This window comes from Periophthalmus magnuspinnatus, chromosome 14 (assembly GCF_009829125.3).
Source record: "Periophthalmus magnuspinnatus isolate fPerMag1 chromosome 14, fPerMag1.2.pri, whole genome shotgun sequence".
In the NCBI taxonomy this organism is placed as follows: Eukaryota; Metazoa; Chordata; class Actinopteri; order Gobiiformes; family Gobiidae; genus Periophthalmus; species Periophthalmus magnuspinnatus.
In genome coordinates this window covers 5,408,349-5,434,214 of record NC_047139.1, presented here as the reverse complement: position 1 = coordinate 5,434,214, position 25,866 = coordinate 5,408,349, and the positions used below count along the sequence as shown (strand labels likewise).

At 39.4% G+C, this 25,866-nt stretch overlaps 1 protein-coding gene across 3 annotated transcripts in view; it reads right to left on the bottom strand.

The window, feature by feature from the left end:
• The window catches only part of gabra1 (gamma-aminobutyric acid type A receptor subunit alpha1), an 82,833-nt gene that overhangs the window by 38,791 nt on the left and 18,176 nt on the right, over positions 1–25,866 (bottom strand). For all 3 annotated transcript variants that reach the window (XM_033978607.2, XM_033978608.2, XM_055226397.1), the window contains exons 4-6: positions 20,619–20,686; positions 12,578–12,798; positions 4,514–4,596 (exon numbers count right to left, since the gene is read on the bottom strand). In XM_033978607.2, the coding sequence (XP_033834498.1) occupies positions 4,514–4,596; positions 12,578–12,798; positions 20,619–20,686 (372 nt within the window). The remainder of the gene's footprint in view (positions 1–4,513; positions 4,597–12,577; positions 12,799–20,618; positions 20,687–25,866) is intronic.

Here is a 25,866-nt window from a genome sequence, read left to right as displayed (position 1 = left end):
TAAACTTCAGGGTTAAATGTTTCATGCAGAATAAACCTTTTTTTTTTTTTTTTTTTTTTTTTTTATGAGGAAATTATGATACTTCAAAAAAACTGCAGCCTTGTGTCCTTTCAAATCACAAAACACTTCTCTGAAAAAATTGCAATTACATTTTTCTTTTTAATTCCCCAAATTGTGCAGCGCTGGAGAAAAGACAGGAAAAAAAACATCTGAAAATGAGGTCTCCTGCTTGTGCTGTCTCCTCCTGTCACAGTGTTTCCTTCTCTGTTCAATCGAGTAATTAATAGTTTTATTCCCCCTTTGTCACTAATGTTACCTCTACCTCTTTCATCACAATCTTCCCAAAAGGCTGTTCCCATGTCCCGCCGCATTTACTCATTCTTCAAATCGGGACTTGCAGACACTAAATATCTTAATAGAATAATATAACGTTAAAGCGCATGAGACAAGCTACGAAGGTTTGAACTTTGAGAGAGTTTAAACGAGAGAGAAATGAGAGAAAATGTTAACGCCTGTGTGAGAAAAGTGTATAAAGTGTGTGGTGAGGGGTTTTACAGCAAAAAACATATAGAATAACTGTAAAAAATAAAGCTGATACTTCGCGGGTTATTTTTAGAACGTAACCCCCCGCGATAAACGAGGGACCACTGTACTTTTAAAGATGATTTTAATTTATATTGAATGCTGTAGTTACTCTTTTGATTCTGTTTTTTGAGGAAAAGCGTGCAGGCCCTTTTAACGCATTTCTGTATTATCATTTTAAATCATATATATGTTTAATTTTAATCCAATAATTATAAACCAGGCCACTCCAAACACCAACTCACTCCCTAGAAACATATTCAATTGTAAAAAATGCCAAAAATATATGTGACTTTATGTGTAAAAACGTAACTAATACTCAAGAAAACACACTTGTCTGTCTGAGAAAAGTGTATAAAGTGTGTGGTGAGGGGGTTTCACAGCTGCAAAACAAACAAAAATATAGCTACTTCGCGGATTACGTCTATCGCGGGTTATTTTTAGAACGCGATTTTCAGTCAAATCTTAAATATAAACACTTTGACTACGCTTTATGTAGTGAACTGCGTAACCTAACCTGTCATGTACATGTTAAAGCAGCCAAGTTTTTTTTCTTTTTTTTTTTTTTTTTCCTCCCGTTCCCGTGGCGACTCAACCTGTCGTGAGCTGCAGTGTCAGGACCACTGCAGAGGAGCATGGTCTGGAGCACACTGCAGCAGAGGCAGAGGAGCTGAAATATTTAGGCAGTGAGTTCAGTCTGTAAAAAGGGCTCTGTGCTCTCTGTCCTGCTGAGACGGAGTGGCAGCGGCGTATTCATAGATCCATGCCATTTTCCCTCCATTCCACTCCGGTCCTTTATCATCTTTTTCTCTCACTCCCTATTCAAGAGCTTCCAGCGTTTGTATTCTATCTCGCTGTCTCCGTAGGGAAGTCACCCAATTTTCTCTTTGTGTGAAACGGCATAACTATGGCGACATATTGTAATAGGAATGATCGGTGAAAATGGCAGAGTTAATCTTACTTTTAACAGTGTGGCAGGTGAATATGTTCAGCCTGGGCTCGGTTATTAATATACGCACATGCATTTGGAGGAAGAGTACTGGAAATGTGCAGTAAAATACTACTCAGAGTTAATGCTAGCTAACGTTTATGTTTAGTTCACTTTTTTATGATGCATATTTATGTTTTGATTTGTTGTATTGTCATTTTAGGCAAAGCGAGTTTATTTGTACAGCACAATTCGTACACAAAGTAATTCCTCATAAATCATCATGCGCTTTTCTCTTTTAATGGTAATTTTATGATGATTATTTGTGATTATTTATATTTAGATTTGTGTGATTTTAACGTCTTTCTTATTCTGTAAAGCACTTTGAATTACTTTTGTACCATTTATGCTATACAAATAAACTTGACTTGCCTTTTTATGCAATTTACGCAGTATTTTAGATCAGTGTTTTTATTCAGAACTTTACTCATTAAACAGTTAAACGTTGCAAAAAGCTGTGCTCAGTAAATGAGTCCAAAATGTGTCCAAAAACTGATCATCATGTAAATATCAATGATCTACCAAAGGGTTTGTGAGATCTACGGCCCAGTTAGTGTCAAGATCCCAGTCTGTCCCTGTGTTTCTGTGCTGTCTTTCCCCCCTTCCTTCTGTGTCTGAACCTGGAGCTGGGCGGAGACTCTGGCACCGCCCAAGCTACACCTGTGGAGCACAAAGGGCCCGAGGATCCGACACTCGTCCGTGTATCCCCCCGTGGTACAGTTCCACTTGGCTCAGTCTAGTTTTTGTACGTACGATCTCTGTGCTCAGCTGGTTGTTTTTCGTTTTGCTCTTTGGAACTACTCTGCACCTCCGCCTCTGACCCAGCTCTCCACGACCGGTACAAACACCTCCGCCTCTGACCCAGCTTCCTACGACCAGCTCGAAGACTTCAGCGTACAACACCGCTCTCAACTTTCTGCTCCGTCCATCTACATTTATACTGCGTGAAAGTTAGATACTTCATCTTTAATCGCGTGGCTATTACGATTCCCGGTTTTTCAATGACAAAAAATAAGCGTGTCCCTCTGAATGGTGGCGTTGCTAAATCTGAAATCTGAAAATCTGTCTGGGCCGTGCTTCCTTTAAACGCCACATTGCTCTGTAGCTGTCAGCAGTGGCGAGCAGCTGGTGTGACGTCACGCCGAGCCCCCAGGATAAACACTGTCTGATCACCGCCTGCCACCATCTTTTTTGGAACAGTTTCTGGGTCTGTTCCGGGTCTGTTTTTGGGGTCTTTCTGGGCCCGCTGGGGTCTGAAACGGGGGTAGAACCTGCTCGCTCTGGAGGCGTTTAGCGGATACATCCTTTGGGGGGAACATCTGTTACCCTGCTGCCTCGTAACGTCAGGGCAGCTGGTGAGGGAGAGGTGGAGGGGGCAGAGTCATCGGTCGCTTGTGAGTGTCAGTGGGAATGGTGTCGTGTGGACGTGGGGATGTACTGATAGCAAACTTTTGTTGGCGAATTCCTGCGAGAAAAAGGCGGTTGCACAACACCTGATTCCGTGAAAAGTTAAAACTGGACTTTGGCACATTCTCCATGGACATAAATGCGTTTTACACTGCAACGTGGAATATTATGGTCAATGGAACTTCATTCATTAATTTATGGCAAAAGACGAAGTTTAAATCTGTCAACTGGACAAATCGTTGTAAGAGTGAAGACGTTTTGCTGCTCGTCCAAGCTGCTTCTTCAGTTCTGGTCATGTTACTCGTTGATACTGTCTTATATCTGCCTGAAGGGAGGAGATAACTGAATAACTGTCTCCGGTTTCATCTTAAATTACCCTATTCAACCTTTAACTAAACACCACCCCATAAGAGGATGTACCAAAACCGGAGTGAGAGCAGCTCAGGACCCCAGTCTGCTGTCCATCTCCATCTCAAAACCACTAACCACTCCTTTGAAGATAGTGAGGTTCAGATCTGAGCCACAGAAAAGAAATGGTTTGAGAGGGGAGTTAAAGAAGCTATTTTTGTTAGGAAAAACCATCCTTCCTTAAACAGAAATGGGAGCCTGAGACATAATCTCTCACCGATCTTCAACTCTATCCTCAGACCCAAAACAAAGAGAACAATAGCAGGGTTGTTAAAGGTTGAATAGGGTAGTTTAAGATGAAACTGGAGACAACAGCTGTTTACAGTTTCAGTGTAGTTAGCCCCTCCCTTCAGACAGATATAAGGCAGTGTCCAGCGGTAATCTGACCAGAACTGAAGAAGCGGCGAAACGTCTTTACTCCTACAACGATTTGTCCAGTTGACAGTTTTAAACTTCGTCTTTTGCTGTGGATCAGACCTGGACGACTGAAGAATTACAGACATTCATTCATTTATGCAAATAAGCAGCAGACCTTCAAATTGTGGAGCTGCTATGTTTCCTTTTGTTGTTTTGAAAATGCTAAATTCACCAAAAAACAACGTATTAACATGATTTAGAAGTTTCAGTTTTGTTTTTGACACCCTTCCCGTTGCTTCCTGCGCTACGTTACTTCCCCTTCAGAGCGCTATCACAACAAAATCAGCTGCATCTCACTAATAAAACTACTGCACATCACAGTTTTGTATCATGTTTTTGTAAATTTATGAAGAATTGTACTGTTAACCATGAGGAGGGTTTGAATACGGTCGTGGAGAGATTCCTAAATTACTGAAACATGCCTGGATATAATCTAAAACCTCTTCACACATGTTTTTTATGCTCAAAAAAGTACATTTTGCATAATACCTCCTCTTTAAAGTTGCCTGGAAATTCCATAGCATGGCATTAATCTTCAATGTAGCTCAAATATAGGTTCTTGTAGTAAACAGTCTCTCGCACATGGAGATAGATACGTTTAATCCAATACTGGTAATACTGTGGAACATTCCATTCCCTTCCATTAATTAACTAATCACTGACGTTCCCAGTGTTCTGTACTTGTGTGTGGATGATATATCGGCCACTTACAGCTGCCAAACTTGAGCGGGCAGGCGTGGGCGTCCATTGGGAAGTCCTCCAAATGCATGGGGCATTCAGCTCGGACTGTCAACCTAGAAACAGAACAGAAGGTTGTGTTATTATTACATTTTTATCTGCAGGAGTTTGAGCGGAGGTGAAATGAGGGTGAAGAGCGGGGAAAGACATTCAGCCAGTCGCAGCTGGATAAATCAATCACACAACAATAAGGCACAAGTGGACGAAGGGAGTGCGACGTCACCCATAGCGTTCGGCTCCCGTCAAATGAAGCTAATCGAGGCTAGAGGAGTTATAGCGGCGAATTTCGAGCCGTGTTAGCAACGCTGTCAATCAAACCTGTTGCTAACGCTACCGGGAGCAACCTCAGGGAAACACGGCGCCTGATTTGTCTGTTATTAATGTTCATATCTTGGTTTACAGACAAAATAGCGAAATAAATAAAAACAGGATCATGTAGAGCGGGTTAATACGAACATTTCAAAACCAGCCGGAAGTGCGTCTATGCTCACTTCCTACTTGCAACGCGGCGGCTAGCAGGTTAGCTATGTCCGTTTACATATACAGTCTATGGTCTACACAGAGTCTTTTCCTTGGGTATCACCAAACTCAACGTGTCCAAACAAAAACAGAACAAATTATTAAGAAATCGTGTTGGAAAATGTTTAGTTTTACTGTTTTTACCAGGTCCTTTTTAGAGATTAGAGGTATTTTCAAAGTTTATACAGCAATACAATCGTGATATTTATATGTTTTGTCCATCAGAAGTAGATTAAGACCAATAGTTCATAGTACAATGGATAGTGGTTGCAGTATAGGTCAACTAAAATGTGTGTAAATATAAAAAAAAACTCTTATTTCCATGCAACAAAACCAATGCATTCTCACTGTCACTGACATTATCACGTATATTGACTATGTTTTACAGGTCATTTAAATCATAGTGTTGCTTTAAGCTTCTGCAAATACCACTTCAGAACACTGGCATTTTAAAGAAACAAATATATAAACAGAACATATACAAGTACACAGCAAAATATGGAAACATAGTGAATACGCAAGATAATGTAATGTACTGTACCGACCCATTTTATACAACTAAAGCTGCTATACCTGATTTTTCCCGCGCATTTCAGCAAAATTTGTCGTGCCAGTACAAGTAAATATTGTTTAAGCTGCTCTAAAGGTCAAAATACATCGGCTGTGTGCTTTCTGTATCTTGTCAGGACGCGTTTTATTGTCAGGAAGTGTGTGGTTAGCATGCTAATTGTTAATATCTTCACTGTCACGACTCCACTTTGCTCTGTTGTGAAATGAGTCCCAATTCAGTTTGTATGATCAGTTTACATTCTTTTACGTCTGAACAATTACCCGTACTACCAGTGAGGTACAGGAAGTAGTTATAAAAGTAAAGTATTTTCATCTGCGTTTACTACAACACTCTATACTACTACTGCGACAAAATTAGTGAAAACAGGATGATTTATTACCGTCACAGCTAGTACAGAACTTTAAATGTTAGCTCAACCAGCCCTAAACAATACAAGGACTTAAAATAAGAATGATGGACAACAGAATATAGAAAGAAAATGGAGTACTTACTAGTCGTACTATTGCTCTGTATCGGACTGTCATGATAATTACTATATCGACTTATCGTGCAGTACATATGGGACAATCATTTTTGGGGTCAATATTTATCAGGGGGATTTTTTTCTTTGTGCTAATGTGGAAATGTTGGTTATTTTTCTGTTCTACAATGAGATTTGAGCTGTAGAAGGCTGAAATATGACTCAATCCAAACTAACTACTTAACTAACTACTACTACTTACTTACTGTGTTCTGTTATTTATGTATTGTTCAGATTTTAACTCTATAGTGGACTTTCCATTACCGTAACTCCGCAACCGATTGTGCTTCATGTAAATCTTCAAAAAGCGCCGTTTCAAAGCAGAGGCATGGGGCTCTTTAAATATGTTACTGTCATTACGGTCATGTGTTTACGTCGTCCCTCGAAGACGACCAATCAGAGCGCAGGTGCCGCCGAGATTCTCCCAGTCAGTTATTTGATGCGTCAAAGGAAAAATAAGGATGGATGTGTAAAATAGAGGTAGTTGTGTGAAAAAAAAAGGCAAAAGTACACGCTGATACTTCCTTTAACATGATTTTTATGGCTAAAAAAAGATAAAAAGTCTCGGCGAGCTGTAATGGTCTATAATGTGCTCAGTCCTTTAAGAGTCTCTGCTTTCAGACGTTTGAATTTACATGAAGCACAATTGGTTGCGGAGTTACGGTAATGGAAAGTCCACAACCGCGAGTCTATTGGCGGCGACAGCATCCGACAGAGTTAAACATTATCATACATTTATATTTATATTTCTGTTTTATAGTTTGGTTTCAATATTATCGTTTATCGTCTATATTTAATTAAGCAATATATCACATTTAAAACTGTGTTATCATGACAGGCCTCATGCTATACTACTGCAACTACTACTGCAACTACTACTGCAACTACTACTGCAACTACTACTGCTGCTACTACTGCAACTACTACTGCAACTACTACTGCAACTACTACTGCAACTACTACTGCTGCTACTACGACTATTGCAACTACCACTGTTACTACCACTGCTGCTACTACTACTGCATCTACTACATCAAATAATGCAAGTATAATGTTTAGTGTAACGTCTTCCTTCGTCCAACATACTATCTGAGTTTAATTATACATGAACTATACATCCCAGACTGTAACTTTTGTCCTTAAGTCTCTTGACACCAAACGTTGTCAAAATGCATCTACTTTCTCATTTATTCCCCATCCCCTGAACGCTCCACTTCCTTGAGCCATGGGCCTGTGTATTTTCTGACAGCTCAGTTGAAAAACAGCATGTCATGCCACCCGTGACACACTAATCTCCCATCCATCCCTCATCGCGCTCATCTGTGACAACGGCACAAGCTCCGCCCCCAGAGACACCCCCCACCGTCCCTCCTTCAAACCCTTCACTCGTCCACACGCTAAGGCTAACGTTTTAGGGGCTTTAGCGGAATTAACGCTCAACTCGTGTCAGTCTGCAGAGCTTTTAGGGCTGCGTCGTTACAACTTTTCAGTTCTGATAACGATACTTGGGCTTTGTGTGTCCCCAGTACCAACCGAAAGCAAACAATCCCAAGTAATACCAAGCAATACCACGCAGTACCAACCAATACCAGCCGATACCAACCAGAACCAACTGATACCAACCAATACCAGGTGATACCAACCAATACCAAGCAGTACCAACCAATACTCTCTGATACCAAAGAGTACTGCCCATTATCAAGTTACTTCCTTAAAACTGCTTCAACATGTTATCTAAACTTCCTAAAAAATCAAGAGTTGTTCATTCTAAATACTATAATATACATTTTTTTTTATTGGGTATATGCTGCCTGTTAATATATACGTGTTAACACATGTATTTAACTCTATACTACACACTTATTAAAGAAAAAAAAGAAATAGTAGTAGTTTTTAAAGTCAGTAATAGTTTTATCTATTAAAAGGTGTTTATTTGATCAAATAACATTAAGAATTTACATTTTCTTTCATTTAAAACAGAATGAGTTGAAGCCTAAACTTTCAATTAATAAAAAGTATTTAATAAATATTGACTTCAGAAACTAGAGTCTGTGCTTTTAAGTTCACTATAATAAGTGCAGAGTGAGACCTCTTACTTTCAGTTTCAATAGTTGATCTTTGGCGTCTTTTGCGTCTAGATTTATTTTCTTTTTCACCTGGCGCAGATGAAAAAAGCCAAACGTATGAACTCTCCTGTGCGTTTAGCTCTGTGTAGGGTATATACCACCTGTTTTTATCATTTAAGTGATTAAATAATGCAAATCAAAGCTAAAATACTGCATTTTTTAGGAACTACTATCAAATTTACTATTAAGCAACTCTGATTTTATGATTTTGCATAGATATGTACAGCAAGTTCTATCCAGATTACAAAGCCACACAAACCAACCTACTTTACTTAAGAGATTTTAGACTTGTCTCTCGTTTTCTGTTGAAATGATCCGGAAATCACAGCTGAGGTATGAGTTAGTAACAGTGAGAAGTAACAGTGGGTGGGTGGAATATGGATAAGCATCACAGAAACAGCATTTAGCCTTAAGTGTGAGCGTTATGTCCATTACCAAACAAAAAACTCCAAAAAACGACCTTTTTTTTGTTGTTTTTATTTTGTTTTCATGTATTTGGACGCTCCGAATTGATGAGGTAAGTGAAGAATTCATGTTTTTAAGATAGAAACAAGCAGGTACCTTTATAATGATTTAGTTTGTGCATAAAAGTTGAGGTTACAGTTTTAAAAAAGCACATATTAGCTGCTCCAGTGACGGTGGTTTAGAAAAGCCTGTGGTTAAGTATTTCAGCGCGATTGTGCCGGCCAGATCCGACAAAGTTCAGCTTTTGATTCACCTTCTTGTTAACATCACGACGGTAAAACATCATGTGAGCTTCGAAAATCAAGCTAGCGCCTTATCTTCAGGTTCACCACTGTCCGGTTCAGTCCCCACAGCCATAAATCAAGGCTGCGTTAAACAATTGTATTTTTGCCACAATGTGAAAATGACAAAGTGCAATAAAAATATGTGGTGTAAAGCAGTTTAAACTCCTGACCATGATGTATAAGAGTACTTTTACTCATGGAAACGGGGGACCAAACTCCTGGACAACCTTAAAAAGTGTGTTTTTGTCATCTGTTTGAAGAATAGAGCACTTTAAGATTGTGGTTATCTGTGAAAATTGAGCTAAACTATGCAAAACACAATGCACTTTATGAGCTTTAACCACCATCGTGCTATTAGAGATGATTTTGTATTGTATTGGGCTTAGTCATTTCATTATATGTAGCCATTAGCATAGAGCGTAGTTAGCGTACTAGCAATATATTTGATTATGTTATGCATTTTAGTTTGAATAGCTTTAGGTTAGACCCAAAAATTCTATCTTCCAATACCGGATAGTCTCAGCCCCTTATTTTTCTTTTCCAAAGCTTTCATCCAAGGTATTTAATTATTTCTTTGACCTAAATTAGCAAATCAGGACATATTTGCAAACTGGTCACTAGTATAGCTCAGTGTTACGCAGAGAGTTTCAGATTCTAAAAGGCAACAATTTTGACTTATAACTGATGATAATAATTCACACTATGCAAGTAAACATATGTATACTGGATTTGCTTACTTATAAAAGAAGCAACAGATAGTCCTGTCACAATAACACATTTTGAAGTGCGATATATTGCTGAAGTACGAGGGTCATTCAATAAATAAGGTGAATTTTTCGGTATAAGGACTTTTAATACAGTTAGAAGCTTACTTTTTTTTGTTTGTTTGTTTTTCACATGGATTTAATTTCTTTTGCAGATTAAAAAAGCCGACCAAGAAGCTCCAGGATTGAACAGCGGTCAGTTATCAGGTTTTTGGTTGCTGAAGGTGCAAACCCGTTGAAATTCACAGGAGAATGTCAACTGTGTCTGGTGCCACATGTTTCAGCCAAAAAAATGTCTACAAGTGGCTAAATTGTTTAAAGAAGACGGAGCAGTGTTGAGGATGAAGGCAGGGAGGTCTACAGAAGTGAGGTCTCCTGAGGTGATCGAACCAAACACAGTGAGATTCTCCTATGAATTTCAACAGGTTTGCACCTTCAGCAACCAAAAACCTGATAACTGACCGCAGTTCAATCCTGGAGCTTCTTGGTCGGCCATCTTTGTTAATCGCCAAAACTCTCAAAGTTTTTTTTTTAATCTGCAAAAGAAATTAAATCCATGTGAAAAACAAGTAAAACAAACAAACAAACCAAAAAAGTAAGCTTCTAACTGTATTAAAAGTCTTATTTATTCAATGACTCTCGTAAATCTAGATGATAAACGATAACAATGAAACTAGAAATTGACCAATCTGTGTTTTTTTCATTGCCAATGCTGATACCAATTATTCAGAATCCAGGGCAACTGATGGTCGATTAGCTCTGCAGATATTTTTGGGTCCATATTTTGAGCTGATTTTGATTATTTTCCTCAAACTATGAAATTTAAACTTACTAAAAAGTAATCCCAAGCTCTTTTATTTTTTTATTTTTTACCACAAATCTATAAGAGAGCTGTGTAGTCATGTTTTTTTGCAGCTAACTCTTTGTATTAAAGTGTTAATGTAAAGCTTTGTGTGTAGATTTAAGGCCGATGGCTGAAACGCTAAAAAGGTCAAATATCGGCTCAATATATCGGCCAACCAATATATCAGTCAATCTCTAATAGAAAGAAACCCAACCATAGAGCAAAATTATCTCAAAAAACGATTGTGTCGGTGCATCCCTCATATCTAAGGTTTCATGGGGTCTACACTACCTGTATCATGTGATTACATAATGCAAATCAAAACTACTGTATTTTTTGGGAAATACTATCAACGATCGTCACCGTTATTAGTCAGATTTTATAATTTTGCAAAGGGCTATAAATCTGTACAGTAAATTCTGACCAGATTACAAAGCCACCAGGAGAAATGGCGCATCGTTTACTTGATGAACACGGAATATTTCACTCAAACCAACCCGCTTTACTTAATGCTAGAGATTTTAGACTTTTCTCTTGTTCTCTGCTGAAATGATCCGGAAATCACAGCTGAGGTATGAGTTAGTAACAGTGAGAAGTAAAACCAGGTGGGTGGAATATGGATAAGCATCACAGAAACAGCATTTAGCCTTAAGTGTGAGCGTTATGTCCATTACCAAACATTACCAAGCACTTTTTTATGTATTTGAGCTAAATTTGGATGCTCCGAATTGATGAGGTAAGTGATGAATTCATGTTTTTAAGATAGAAACAAGCAGGTACCTTTATAACGATTTAGTTTCTTTTTCACCTGGCGCAGATGAAAAAAGCCAAACGTATGAACTCTCCTGTGCGTTTAGCTCTGTGTAGGGTATATACCACCTGTTTTTATCATTTAAGTGGTTAAATAATGCAAATCAAAGCTAAAATACTGCATTTTTTAGGAACTACTATCAAATTTACTACTAAGCAACTCTGATTTTATGATTTTGCATAGATATGTACAGCAAGTTCTATCCAGATTACAAAGCCACACAAACCAACCTACTTTACTTAAGAGATTTTAGACTTGTCTCTCATTTTCTGTTGAAATGATCCGGAAATCACAGCTGAGGTATGAGTTAGTAACAGTGAGAAGTAACAGTGGGTGGGTGGAATATGGATAAGCATCACAGAAACAGCATTTAGCCTTAAGTGTGAGCGTTATGTCCATTACCAAACAAAAAACGACCTTTTTTTTGTTGTTTTTATTTTGTTTTCATGTATTTGGATGCTCCGAATTGATGAGGTAAGTGATGAATTCATGTTTTTAAGATAGAAACAAGCAGCCACCTTTATAACGATTTAGTTTGTGCGTAAAAGTTGAGGTTACAGTTTCAAAAAAGCACATATTAGCTGCTCTAGTGACGGTTGGCGTAAGAACACTTAACCCACTGCACCACCGTTGACCTATTGTGGGGCGGTAGGTTTGGAAAAGCCTGTGGTTCAAGTATTTCAGTGCGATTATGTCAGTCAGATCAGACAAAGTTCAGCTTTTGATTCACCTTCTTGTTAACATCACGACGGTAAAAACATCACGTGAGCTTCGAAAATCAAGCTAGCGCCTTAATCTGACCTGTTTTTTGTTGTTGTTTTCATGTATTTGAGCTAAATTTGGATGCTCTAACAGTACAATATTGTAAAAAAAAATGTGACTCACCATAAATAAATAACAGAATGCACTGCTTAAGTAATCAGTTTGTGTCTTATAATGAGTCATACAAATAGAAATGTCATTGTAGTACAGAAAAATAACCAAAACGTGCTAAGAAAAAAGGCCTCATGGTAAATATAAACGCTCCAAATATGATTGTCCCATCTTTCTATTGAACGATAAGTCGATATAGTATTTTTCATGATGTAGCGACAGTTAAAAAGTCGGCGAGTACTTTTCCCGTTGAATCTCACCTCATAGTGTACAGCAGAGTGCCCTCCTCCGTGATGCGCAGCAGCTTGTTGGGCATGGTCATGTTGTGAGCCACAGACTTCTTGCCGTTGTGGAAAAACGTGTCCGGGGTCCAGATCTTACTCGCCATCAGGTTATTGAGACGAAGAACAGCCATGGGACCTTTGAACTTTAGCCGCTCGTCCTTCCAGCTCTGTCTGAAGAACACGTCAATGGTGTACTCCTACAGAAAGAAAATTACGTTAGATAAGATACTTTTTTTTTTGGATATATAGTATTTACCCATCACATGAGTAGATTATCTTACATTTTGTTCTTTATAAAACACAATACTGATCTAAAAGGACCAAATAAAAGAAATATAATGGTCCAGAACTGATTTTCTTAATGACATTTCACCAAAGTAAGCAGTAGATTTCATTTACGTGTTTTTAATGTTGTAAAAATGACTATGTGCCATGTTTGAACCCTACTGTATGACCTGGAGTCTGAATGTTTTGCATAACCACATGTAAGTACAGAGCAGTGGGCAGGGATGGAAAACAGGATTTTTCTTTCCACTCAAGCCTCAAATTTAGGACAACACAGGATTACTCAAACATGCATGAGTCAATCAAAATAACTCTGAGTAAACTAATGATGTGGTTATGAAAGTCAATTTTATGTAATATGTTCCCTTTAATCTAAATAAACCTTATTTTGTAACTATACTGTGAATGGTGAGTTAGTAGCATTCTCTGCTGTTCCTGGTAAATTTCTTGCCATTTTAGTGCAGACTAGGGTAATTAACAAGCTTGTGGTCTAAAAGAGTAAAAAAAAAACAAGTGAATGCTGCCAACTATCCTTAAACTCTCAAATTGCATTTAAAAAGCCCTGTGACCACGCCCCTTTCCCCCCTCACTCTTCCTTTTGGTCCTTCAGTGCCCACCCTCTGCCTCCTTACTCTCCCCTTTAGTCCTCCCAAACCCACCCCTCCATCTCTAACTATCTCTAACACTCTCTAACACCCCTTTAGCCCTCCAGACTTCGCTCCTCCTGCCCCCCTCACTCGCCCCTTTAGTCCTCTAGACTATCCCCCCTCACTTTCCTCTTTAGCCCTCCAGACTTCGCTCCTCCTCCCTCCTCACTCGCCCCTTTAGTCTTTCAGACCTGCCCCTCTTCCTCCAACACTCTTCCCTTTAGTCCTCTAGACCTTGCCCCTCCTTCCCCCTCGCTCTCCATTTTTGGTCTTCCAGATCTGCCCCTACTCATCCAACCCTCTTCCCTTTAGTCCTCTAGACCTTCCCCTCACACTACCCTTTGGTCCGGCAGAACCCACCCCTGTCCTGTCCCCTCACTCTCCCCTTTAGTCCTGCAGACCCTATCCCTCTTCCCCCCTCACTGTTCCTTTTACTTCTCCAGACTTAACCCCCGTCCCTCTTCACTCGTCCCTTTAGTCCGCCAGACCTGCACCTCCTCCTCCAACACTCTTCCCTTTAGTCCTTTAGACCCTCCCCCCTCACGCTCTCCTTTAGTCCTGCAGACCCAATCCATCCTACTCCCTTACTCTCCCCTTTAGTCCTGCAGACTCCACCCATCCTAGTTCTACAAATCCCATCCCTCCTTCCCCTCACTTTACGCTTTACTCCTCCAAACCCCGTCACTCCTCCTCCATCCCCCATTTAGCCCTCCACACTCCCTCACTCTCCCCTTTAGACGTTCAACCGCTGCCCAGTGCACCAGCTCGTGTAAACGGTATCTGTGGGCGAACCGTAGGCGTTTAGTTCCACTTTAAATTACCCTACTGTGCTGAGACACAGTTCTCAATAGACTTTAGTATGTTGTGATATTTTGCAAAAGATGAGTCACTGCTCGTCACAGTCAGAGCAGATATAACAGTGGTGGATCAAGCTAAGGAAAAATGTTGGAACAAAGTCTTGCCTGGAACCAAATCAATATCAAAACAAGAGGGAGGTTACCCACAGCTTTGAGGACGGGGTTTTATTGTTAGCTTGACAAGGAATTAACAACGTTGGGGTGGTGCATTTGAATTCTTAGCCTTTTTTTTTGGTTTAGGTTGATCAAGTTGTCTTCCTGGGTTCGTTACAATTGCAAGATTAATTAGAACCAACAGTGTTTAAATGCAGCCAACAGTATTAAAAAAACGGACCTAAACAAAGAAAAAATGGCAGTGAGTTTTAGGTATAACTTAAGGTAAAAACAAAATAAAAAGTACGTTCATTGTTCATGGTAAAAGCCCAACCAGGATCTGTTTGAATCAATACACCAACCATCAAATCTTCTATCTGAAACCAGCATCAGTGCATTTTTATTTTTTTATGTCCATGCAAAGTGCTGTAGCATATTGTTCAAGGAGATCGCGCCATCCTTCAGTGTCATTGGCGCCACCTGCATATCTTGAGGATTACCCTATTGCACATGTTTTTAATGAAGAAAACCAGAGCGCACAAACCGACACGTGCAAACTCTCATCTACTCACTGAATCGACGCCTCATTAATCCTCAATTATTGCTTTCTCAAACTAACTCTAACTAACTCTCTAGCGTAGACTGTGAACGTAGCTTCCAAGCGTTCCATAGCATTCCAAACAGGAAGTGATCAAGGGCGTGTTTCCGTCTCCATCGACTCAAAATTCGCATTGCACTGAAAAAAATGTCGTCCTTCCTTCTGTAACAGCTGCAGGTGTTTTTATTTTTCGCTATTCTCTCCGTAAATCGAGATATGAACATCAACAAGAGACAAATCAGGCGGCTTCTTTCCTCAAGGTCACTCCCACTAGCGTTAGCAACAGGTTTGATTGGCAGCGTTGCTAAGTTGCTAATCTCCCTGCTAAACCAGCGGAAAAAACAACAGCCTCGTTTCGGATTGGCTCTTTGGTCGCTATGACACTCGAGGTCAGAATTTCAAACATGGAGCTTCGTTTGACTGAAGCTGAACGTTACGGCTGACGTCACGCTCCCTTAGTCCACTTCCTTACGCTCGCTAGGCTAGTACCAGTCTGCCAAGTCCTACATAAACCTAACCTCACTGTACACATTGACGTAGCGCCATGAAAAAGCGTAGCCCCAAACTAGCTGGCGTCACCGTAATCGTCGGTAGTGAGGACAAGGTGCTGAGTAAGGCCGGATGTTTGTTTGGGCGCTTCACCTTCTCATGCTCTCACTGTATCTGGTGTCACTTTGACTTTCCCACACAAGCCTTGGCCTACTTTCTGCTGCTGACTGTCGCTTCACATTAGCGGCTGCAGGACACACGGGGAGGTCTAGAGGAGTTTCCTGCCAGGTATCTTAGAAGGGGTTTGCGGTAATGTCATGTAAGATAAATTTGGAAACCATGACTCAAGTTCATTTTGGGGTTTTATGTTTTTTTATGACGCAGTAGTGAGTCAGTCTTTTCACTAATTTATGGATCTTCATTATGTCCGTCTGGCTTGGTAAGAAAAAAAGCAAAAGAATCATAGCGATCGTGGATTACGAGCGTAAAAAAACAACTCATGATGCCGCGTTTTCGCCAAAAGATAAATGTTGTTTTACCTGAAAATCAACACTTCGGTGGATATCCTGATTTGGGACCAACGATTCCCTCCTGTTTGATTAAGTCTATTAATTCCTCTGACAACTTTGAAACCATGAGAGACTGATTTAGTTCGGAATATTCTGGGGGTGTCATCTTTTTTTTTCCTGAACCGAAATCACATAATTACTGCTCAGCCTGAAAGCGCGAGAGCTAAAAACGGCCTTATACGGTTAGTGGCAGTAATAATCATTTTTTTTCCTTCTACTCGGGAAGCGCTTCTTTGGCTATCATCTAAATTACACCAGGGATGAAAAAATAACAGGAGGAGAAGCTCTGGCTACCATATTAAGGGCATTTCATTTCAAAGCTAGGCCAGCGCCATAGCTTTAAGCAGATTTTAATGATTCCGCATGACTGCCCGAGAAGACTAGAAGAACCACGTCTGAAAATTACACAACGGCTTGTTTTTTTGCGCGCGTCTGTCCCGTCCTCTTGCGCGTTAGGTAATTAGCGAGTTTAAACAGTGCTTGGAGGTAATAGCACAGAATAGTGCGGAGGATCGGGAGCAGACTGGATATGGGCGAACGTTCGGGATCGTCTCCGTATGGCCGCAGCGTTGTGGAATAGACTAGGCCCATATGTCGGACAGCACAATTAACTCGCATTATGTCAAATGGAGTTCAAATCTTTACAAGTTTATGTAACAAGAGCCGTTGTTTGGTCATATTAAAGGAGGGGGTTCATTTGTTCCTGGTGAAGAGGGTAATGATCAGATTGTTGTAAGTGCCCAAAGCTTTATAGGAAAACATCTGGGCAATTACGTGACCTATTTTACAGTGCACGCTAGACTTGTGCAAACATAATTAGGCCTGTTATGATAATTACTATCTCGACTTATAGGAAGATGGAACAATATATTTCGGGACTCAGTATTTCGGGACTTTTGGAGTATTTAAAAATGGTTTACTTGGATTTTCTGGTATTAGTTTTTGCATCAATGGCATAAATTAGCTTCAGTATCGTCGTTTATCGCAGTATCGTGACAGACCTAACTATAATTCTTTTAGTTTCGTTGTTATTTATGTTTTATTTTTAGCTTGACGCCACGTTGACGTTAAAGTCAGTCTTCATTTTGACCCTAGTGTCTCAAATTACTTCAACTAATGGACAGTTAACTGCTTCCTGCTAAATACTAGAGCTCACAAACCCTTCCCCACATTACGAGTACGCTTGTCAAAAGTTTGAAAAATCAGATACTAATCAATACTAGATACTCATTTGAGCGGGTATCGATACTAAAAAAGTCCTGAGCTGTATCTGAACAAGTATAAGAGCATCTTTACTTGTTTTGTTATAGATCTCTTTAACCCAGCCTTCGTAATACCATCTTTTGCTAAGCACGGCTGTATCTCTTGTTTATTGCGTCCGGCGACCTGCAGCCACTTGGACTAGACTAAACTGGTACGATTGTTCCGATGGTATAAATACACTGTACGTATGTTCGTTTGTGAGCTGAGGGCGAGACGACACTATTAGGGACGACAGCTCTTTGACAATTGTGCGCACAACTGATTCAATAAACCAGCCTTTTTGATTCAAGACAACTTACTCTGTTGATTTTATATTTTTAAGGTCTTTACTATAGAAATTCCACAACAGCACATAGACTAGTACACGCCCATGGACCATTACGGGACCTACCTTGACGACTCACGATATATTACGCAGATATGAGGCTACATGGTCATTTTTTACAAACTACAGTTGTCCCTCACTATATCGCAGTTCACCTTTCATGGTCTCGCTGTTTTGTGGATTTTTTGGTGCAATTTTACACGCTTTTTTATACTGTATGAGCGTGCGTCGTGTTCTGCGTCCTGATTGGCTGCTGGACTGTAGACCATTGTCCATCAGTCTCCTCCGTGCCGTGTCTCCTGTCCAGTACAGAATGTGTTCAGACAAATTTACATAAACGTTGGATCGCAGTGTGACTCTGAAGTGCTGTACGTTTGCGATTTGTTTTCTCCCCGACAAAACCCACAATGTCGATGAAACGTTCTGCACCGACAAAGACGCCGACGAAGGTTTGAACTTTGTGTTTAAACAAGAGAGAAATGTGAGAAAATGTTAACGCCTGTGTGAGAAAAGTGTATAAAGTGTGTGGTGAGGGGTTTTACAGACAAAAACATAGAGAATAACTGTAAAAATCAAGCTGATACTTTGCGGATTTTTGCCTTTTGCGGGTTATTTTTGGAACCTAACCCCCACGAGAAACGAGGCGTAGGACTCTCATGATAGCTAATTTAAATGTGAGATATACTGCTGAAGAAATGATGGAGGAAAATGATAATATTGAACAGCATAGTCCTCATAGTATTTATCATAACAGGCCTCACGATCCCATACTGTCAGTAACTTAAGGTGTTTAAGGCGACTTTGTTTACGGCTGCATTATGTCCGTTGCTCGTGTCAATGAGCTTCAGTTCTCGCTCACACTATGGCATAATGTTGTTTGGATCTGTTATAATATTGACATTTCGATGCAGTTTACAGGGCATACGGGGAAAGCAAATTAGTGTTAATGGGTTTTGTTCTTAAACCTAATTACCGCTGTGAAAATCAATCTTAAAAGCAGGTTCGGTGGAAGGACTGTACACTTAAACATCCAACTTATTCCCGAAAGTCTCGGTCCGTATTGGGATTGAAATAAAGTCTTGAGTTTGTGCGAGTGAACCTGGAACCTGTGAAAGTTACAGACTCGTGTATATCATGTGTAATCCCTCGGTCGACGCATAGTAAAAGACAACTTTGTCATTACAATGTTTATGGCAGCAGATGCTTCTCTCGAGGCCAAAGCGAGCTCTAATTTTGACCGAATTTTACAGTAACGCCACCTCAAAAATTGATTTACACGGAGCCAGTGCGAGCCCAAAGAGAAATGTTGGACATGGTCAAATAAATACAATTCTGTCTCTCACGAACGTCCCTGAATTTGGCTGGATCGTGGCTGTTTGACGTGGAGGTCGCAAAGGGGGAGTCGAGGGCCTTGAACACCCGCGTACGGCTTTAATTGAACAAACAGCAGCACGTACCTTTTGATTTGAAAGCGTGCGGTGATTATGGCCGTGCTTATGGGGTTCAGGGATGTTAACAGCGGCCCGTTTAAAACATTACATTTGACAGCTTTATCGCCACGTGAGGATTTAAGGAAACTGGTGATCAAACCGAGCTTTTAAAGGCGACGTATGGCTTTTGGTCATGTTATATTGGTGTTTGCTCATAAATGGCTCACTCTGAGGTGTTTTTTTTAATTGGTTTTAGGTTTTCAGTTCAGGTTTTGTTTGTTTTTGTCTCCTCATAAGAGAAATTTGGCTCAGAGAAGAGGTCAGTAGACATAACAAAAGACAAAAAGAACTGGACATTATTGATCTTATTCCACCTTGCCCAGTTTTTCCGTAAACGCAACTAAACCGTGCTTTCTTTGCGGCGGCACTTCCGGTTTCGTGGGGAATTTGGGGAGTTTTGCAAGTAAAATATGATATAATGTTCAATGTTTATGTACAACAACGAGTCAACGCTGCACCGATTCTCTGCGAAGCTTAAAAACGTCTGTAGTCCATAGAAATTATTGGCAGCCACACGCAAAATAACACAACCCGAATAACGATGGTGGCGCCTACGGCAACTTCCGCAATAAGGTGAATACAATCACTCAGGCTCCACACATCTGCGCGGTCAGTCCATGTTGTTAATCAGTTTTATGGACTGGAGCAAGAATTATTTGTACGTAAAGGAACCCTGTGTCTCCTCGCAGACCACATGAGCTCATACTGTGCGTCACGTGAGAAGGATCTCTGATGATCTTCAGAGTCTCACAGTGGACTGTTCAAAGATGGTCTGTGGTCCGGTCCATGATGCTAACAGCCGGTTTGACCAGTCTAAAGATCTGCGATTTATACTTGACAGTCACGTTTCCAAACCAGCTGACTATTCCATACCTTAGCGTAGACTTTATACTAGCTCTATAGAACGTCAACACTATATTTTTTGGCTTTGGCTGTTCAAACACTCTTAATCTCCCAAGGAAGTCCAGACGCTGGTGTATCTTGGCACACACGTTCGTCACATGCTCATGCCAGCTTGATTAACGCACGTTTGAGTCTGTGTTTTCCTGCATTTGACGCTCGAGTGCTAAGAAAATTGCAGTTTTCATCTACCCCCTATCCCCGCCCACAGCTCTGTACTTACATGTAATAATTCAGTTCAAAAAAGAGAGTGAAAGAGTCAGTTTTCTACAATAAAACACCACCGCTTGTGTTGGTGAAATGCAGTCATGGAGAGGCAGTTGTACAGTGTTAAACAGGATGTCTATAGACCCATATAATGCTGTTTGACTAGCTTCATGCTAACGACTGTGTTAAATAGTGTGTCCAGAGATTTAGGGCAGCGTGCTGAGAGGAGGAGACATGCGGGAGAACACACACAGCGGGGGTAAAACTGGTGACATTTACACAGGGGAGTCTTACCATGTCGTGGTCCGAAACAGGGCCGATACTGGTCACGAAAATGTCAGTCTTGACTTCAGTTACACGCTCTGTTGAAGCAAGAAATTGGCAAAGTGAGTGACTATCTCTGCCATTCATTAGGCATTAACTACCTGTTAATACAAGCCCACCTGCCGGCGTCTTTGCCACCTTTCAACTTGTTTAGCAATATTTTAAACAGCTACACTAAGAAAAAAGCATTGATAATAAACATTTGGACTCCTATTAGTCCTAGGGTAAAAACCACAGACTGTATAAAGAAGTGGACTGAGTGAAAGTGACGTCAAACACAGCGTTCAGCTCCAGTTAAATCTCAAGCTCATCGAGGCTAGCAGTTATAGCGGCGAATTTGGAGCCGACTTTTGTATTTGGAATTCCGACTGTGCGTATCATAGCAACCAAAGAGCCAATCCAGAGCGAGCGGGAGCAAATTCGGGGAGAGAAGGTGCCGGATTTGCCTGTTATTAATGTTTATATCTTAATTTACGGACAAAATAGCTAAATAAAAACACCAGGATCACGTATAGCAAAAGACCAAATTAAGTCTGGTAGCAGCAGTTATAGAGAGAGGGGTGAAAGTTTCCTGAAATAAAGTGAACTGGAGCCGGAGTCGATGGAGCCAGAAGCGCTCATGATTATTTCCCACGTCCATTTATATATACAGTCTATGGTAAAAACACTTGCAGTCGGGTTGAACTGTGACCACAAATTTCCAATATCTGTCAAGAATTGCAATAATAATGTGGTCTCACGTGGAAAACTCTAAACCGCAACTAAAACATAGTTAACCCAAGAATATATGCATCGTTTATTTATATTTCACACAATAGAATTTACAGTTCTGACATTATCAATATATTTGTAATGTATCAGGACTTCACCAACGATTTGAGTCGTCCTTAAACTGCCTCAACAATAACAGCTTCTGAAAATAAAGAACTTGATAACTTAATCTATACTACACACTTATTTAACTCTACACACTTATTTAACTCTGCACTACACACTTATTTAACTCTGCACTACACACTTATTTAACTCTACACTACACACTTATTTAACTCTACACTACACACTTATTTAACTCTACACTACACACTTATTTAACTCTACACTACACACTTATTTAACTCTACACTACACTTATTTAACTCTACACTACACACTTATTTAACTCTACACTACACACTTATTTAACTCTACACTACACACTTATTTAACTCTACACTACACTTATTTAACTCTACACTACACACTTATTTAACTCTACACTACACACTTATTTAACTCTACACTACACGCTTATTTAACTCTACACTACACACTTATTTAACTCTACACACTTATTTAACTCTGCACTACACACTTATTTAACTCTGCACTACACACTTATTTAACTCTACACTACACACTTATTTAACTCTACACTACACACTTATTTAACTCTACACTACACGCTTATTTAACTCTACACTACACACTTATTTAACTCTACACACTTATTTAACTCTGCACTACACACTTATTTAACTCTGCACTACACACTTATTTAACTCTACACTACACACTTATTTAACTCTACACTACACACTTATTTAACTCTACACTACACACTTATTTAACTCTACACTACACACTTATTTAACTCTACACTACACACTTATTTAACTCTACACTACACTTATTTAACTCTACACTACACACTTATTTAACTCTACACTACACACTTATTTAACTCTACACTACACGCTTATTTAACTCTACACTACACACTTATTTAACTCTACACACTTATTTAACTCTGCACTACACACTTATTTAACTCTGCACTACACACTTATTTAACTCTACACTACACACTTATTTAACTCTACACTACACACTTATTTAACTCTACACTACACGCTTATTTAACTCTACACTACACACTTATTTAACTCTACACACTTATTTAACTCTGCACTACACACTTATTTAACTCTGCACTACACACTTATTTAACTCTACACTACACACTTATTTAACTCTACACTACACACTTATTTAACTCTACACTACACACTTATTTAACTCTACACTACACACTTATTTAACTCTACACTACACACTTATTTAACTCTACACTACACTTATTTAACTCTACACTACACACTTATTTAACTCTACACTACACACTTATTTAACTCTACACTACACGCTTATTTAACTCTACACTACACACTTATTTAACTCTACACTACACACTTATTTAACTCTACACTACACACTTATTTAACTCTACACTACACTTATTTAACTCTATACTATACACTTATTTAACTCTACACTACACACTTATTTAACTCTACACTACACACTTATTTAACTCTACACGACACACTTATTTAACTCTATACTATACACTTATTTAACTCTACACTACACACTTATTTAACTCTACACTACACACTTATTTAACTCTACACGACACACTTATTTAACTCTACACTACACACTTATTTAACTCTACACTACACACTTATTTAACTCTACACTACACACTTATTTAACTCTATACTATACACTTATTTAACTCTACACGACACACTTATTTAACTCTACACTACACACTTATTTAACTCTACACTACACACTTATTTAACTCTACACTACACTTATTTAACTCTATACTATACACTTATTTAACTCTACACTACACACTTATTTAACTCTACACGACACACTTATTTAACTCTATACTATACACTTATTTAACTCTACACGACACACTTATTTAACTCTACACTACACACTTATTTAACTCTACACTACACACTTATTTAACTCTATACTATACACTTATTTAACTCTACACGACACACTTATTTAACTCTACACTACACACTTATTTAACTGTACACTACACACTTATTTAACTCTACACTACACACTTATTTAACTGTACACTACACACTTATGTAACTCTAAACTACACACTTTAATCCAAGATGATGAGGAGAAGAGAGGACACAGGAGAAGAGATCGGAAGAGGGGCGCATAAGGAACTTTTTTATGTCACACCGGGCAAAACTTTAGGCACAAAATATTCCCACTCTGGAGCCTTGTGCACCAAACAGCCCTACTTAAAGTTGTATAAGACAACATGGCAATTAGTATAAAATATAAAATAAAAATATTTAATTGACATGAATATCAATGCAAATATTGGTTTTCTAGCTAAAGGTGCAGTATGTAACTTTCTGGTGGTAGCACGATCCCTTGGAAATAGAAAGTTAAAACCATACTTTCGAACATTCTCCAAGAAAACATAATTAATGCCATTTTATATAACAACACTTCCATTGAAAAAAGCACAAGGTAGGCTTCCTCCAGAGCCAATAAGAGCCAGGTTTGTGGAAAGTCAAGCCCGCTCAGAGTAACAGCAACATTTTTCAGCTCAATAAACACAACCAAAACGGAAAAAAAAGTATATTTCTGGCTAAAAACGTGCATACTGTGCGTTTAAAAGCTTGAAAGTTTGCAGAAATGTGTGTTACATCAGTGTTTTATTCAACGTAGCTAGCTGCTAACTAACCTGAATGCTAATCTGACCACACCCAAACACACATTCACACAGACTTTGTAAAATAACACAAATAATCTGTGCAAATTAAGTAAAACGGTACCATTTTAGCGTATCTCAAAGTCAGGACTATTTGAACACGTGTAAAAGTACAGTACGCGGGTGTGGTTTGGGTGGTGTGGTGTCAAGTTGCCGTAGCTCCTGGTGTCTGGGTGGACCCTTTTCTACTTTACAACAGTGAGATGAAAGCATGATTTATGAATGATGTCTTTCTGGGCCCATAATTCCTCCCTGTTTGGTGCTAAAAGTGCACCTAGCCCAGCCTTTAGTGTCTGGTCTGCTGGTTTCTGCTGCAATGCCCTTCACATCCCAATTCACGCATTATCTTTCTCATTTTACCTCCCAGCGATATATATCCTGCCATTTTGTTTTGCTAGACAATAGTGTGAATATAGCTGTGTAAAACTCGAACGCGAGCAGAAGCGGAAGATGTTAAACAAGTGCTGTTGGTCTTTATCAAATACTACGGCAATGACTAGAGCTGCTACTTGTACTGCGTATCTCCTCCGTCGCAAAAGATACTATAAATGTTTAGTTTATATTATTGGTTCTCCTTCTACTTCCACGTTAGGAATATTTCAAATGTCATCTAAGTGTATTTTTCTGGCAAATTACTACTTCATTACGTGCAAGAATGGCATTTACAACGACTAAAACTACTACTACTACTACTACTACTGCATTCTACAGTCCAGGGGTGCCACATCAGCAAAATGGTTCGTCTCAAATTTGCAAAGATACAAAAAATATGTCTGTGTAACTGCATAAGTCCTGATAAACTGACATTTTAAATTTACCTTGTCGCGGGCCACATAAAATGACATGGCGGGCCGCGTTTTGCCCCCGGGCCTTGAGTTTGACACATGTGATCTAGTCCTTATATTCCAACTACACATGTTTGTATGTAAAATGTCAAGTTGTCCTTCAAAATTACGTTAGTTAAAGCCACTCTATGTACGTTTTTAGCCAAAAATGGACAGAAAAGCATGTTTTTTTTATTTGTTTTTGTTGTTTTTTTCATTTTGGATGTGTTTACTGCAATGAAAAACATGCATCCTTACTGTGAGCGGGCTTGCATTTCCACAAACCTGACAATTACTTGGCCTGGAGGAGGGTCCATGGGGATGTTTTTTCTTTCCAAAGTTGTCGTAACTTTCTATGGCATCATGCATCGTCCAGAAAGTGACATACTGTGCCTTTAAGTACTTTACAAAATATATGAAAGGTGTGTTTTTTTTCACCAAAGTCGTAGTTACATGACTTGGGTAAAAGTATCTATCTATTTTCTACCTCTGCATTAGACCTGGGACGATATTGAAATTAAGTATCACGATTATCACGGCCAAAATAATTGCGATTAACGATTATATCACGATAATTATGAAAGTTTCTGACAGTTTAAAATGCTATGGATATGAATAATTATCATTTTAATCTTGTCATAGTCTTGTACTTTGTCACCAGTGAAAAAAAACTACAATCTAGAGGAGAATATTCTGTTTGAGCAGGGCCGTCGACAGAAATTTGGGGGCCCCGGGTCAAGACGTCTCACATGGGCCCCCCTCGAATACAAATTAATATGAAGAGAGTCCAATCTGGGCCCTTATA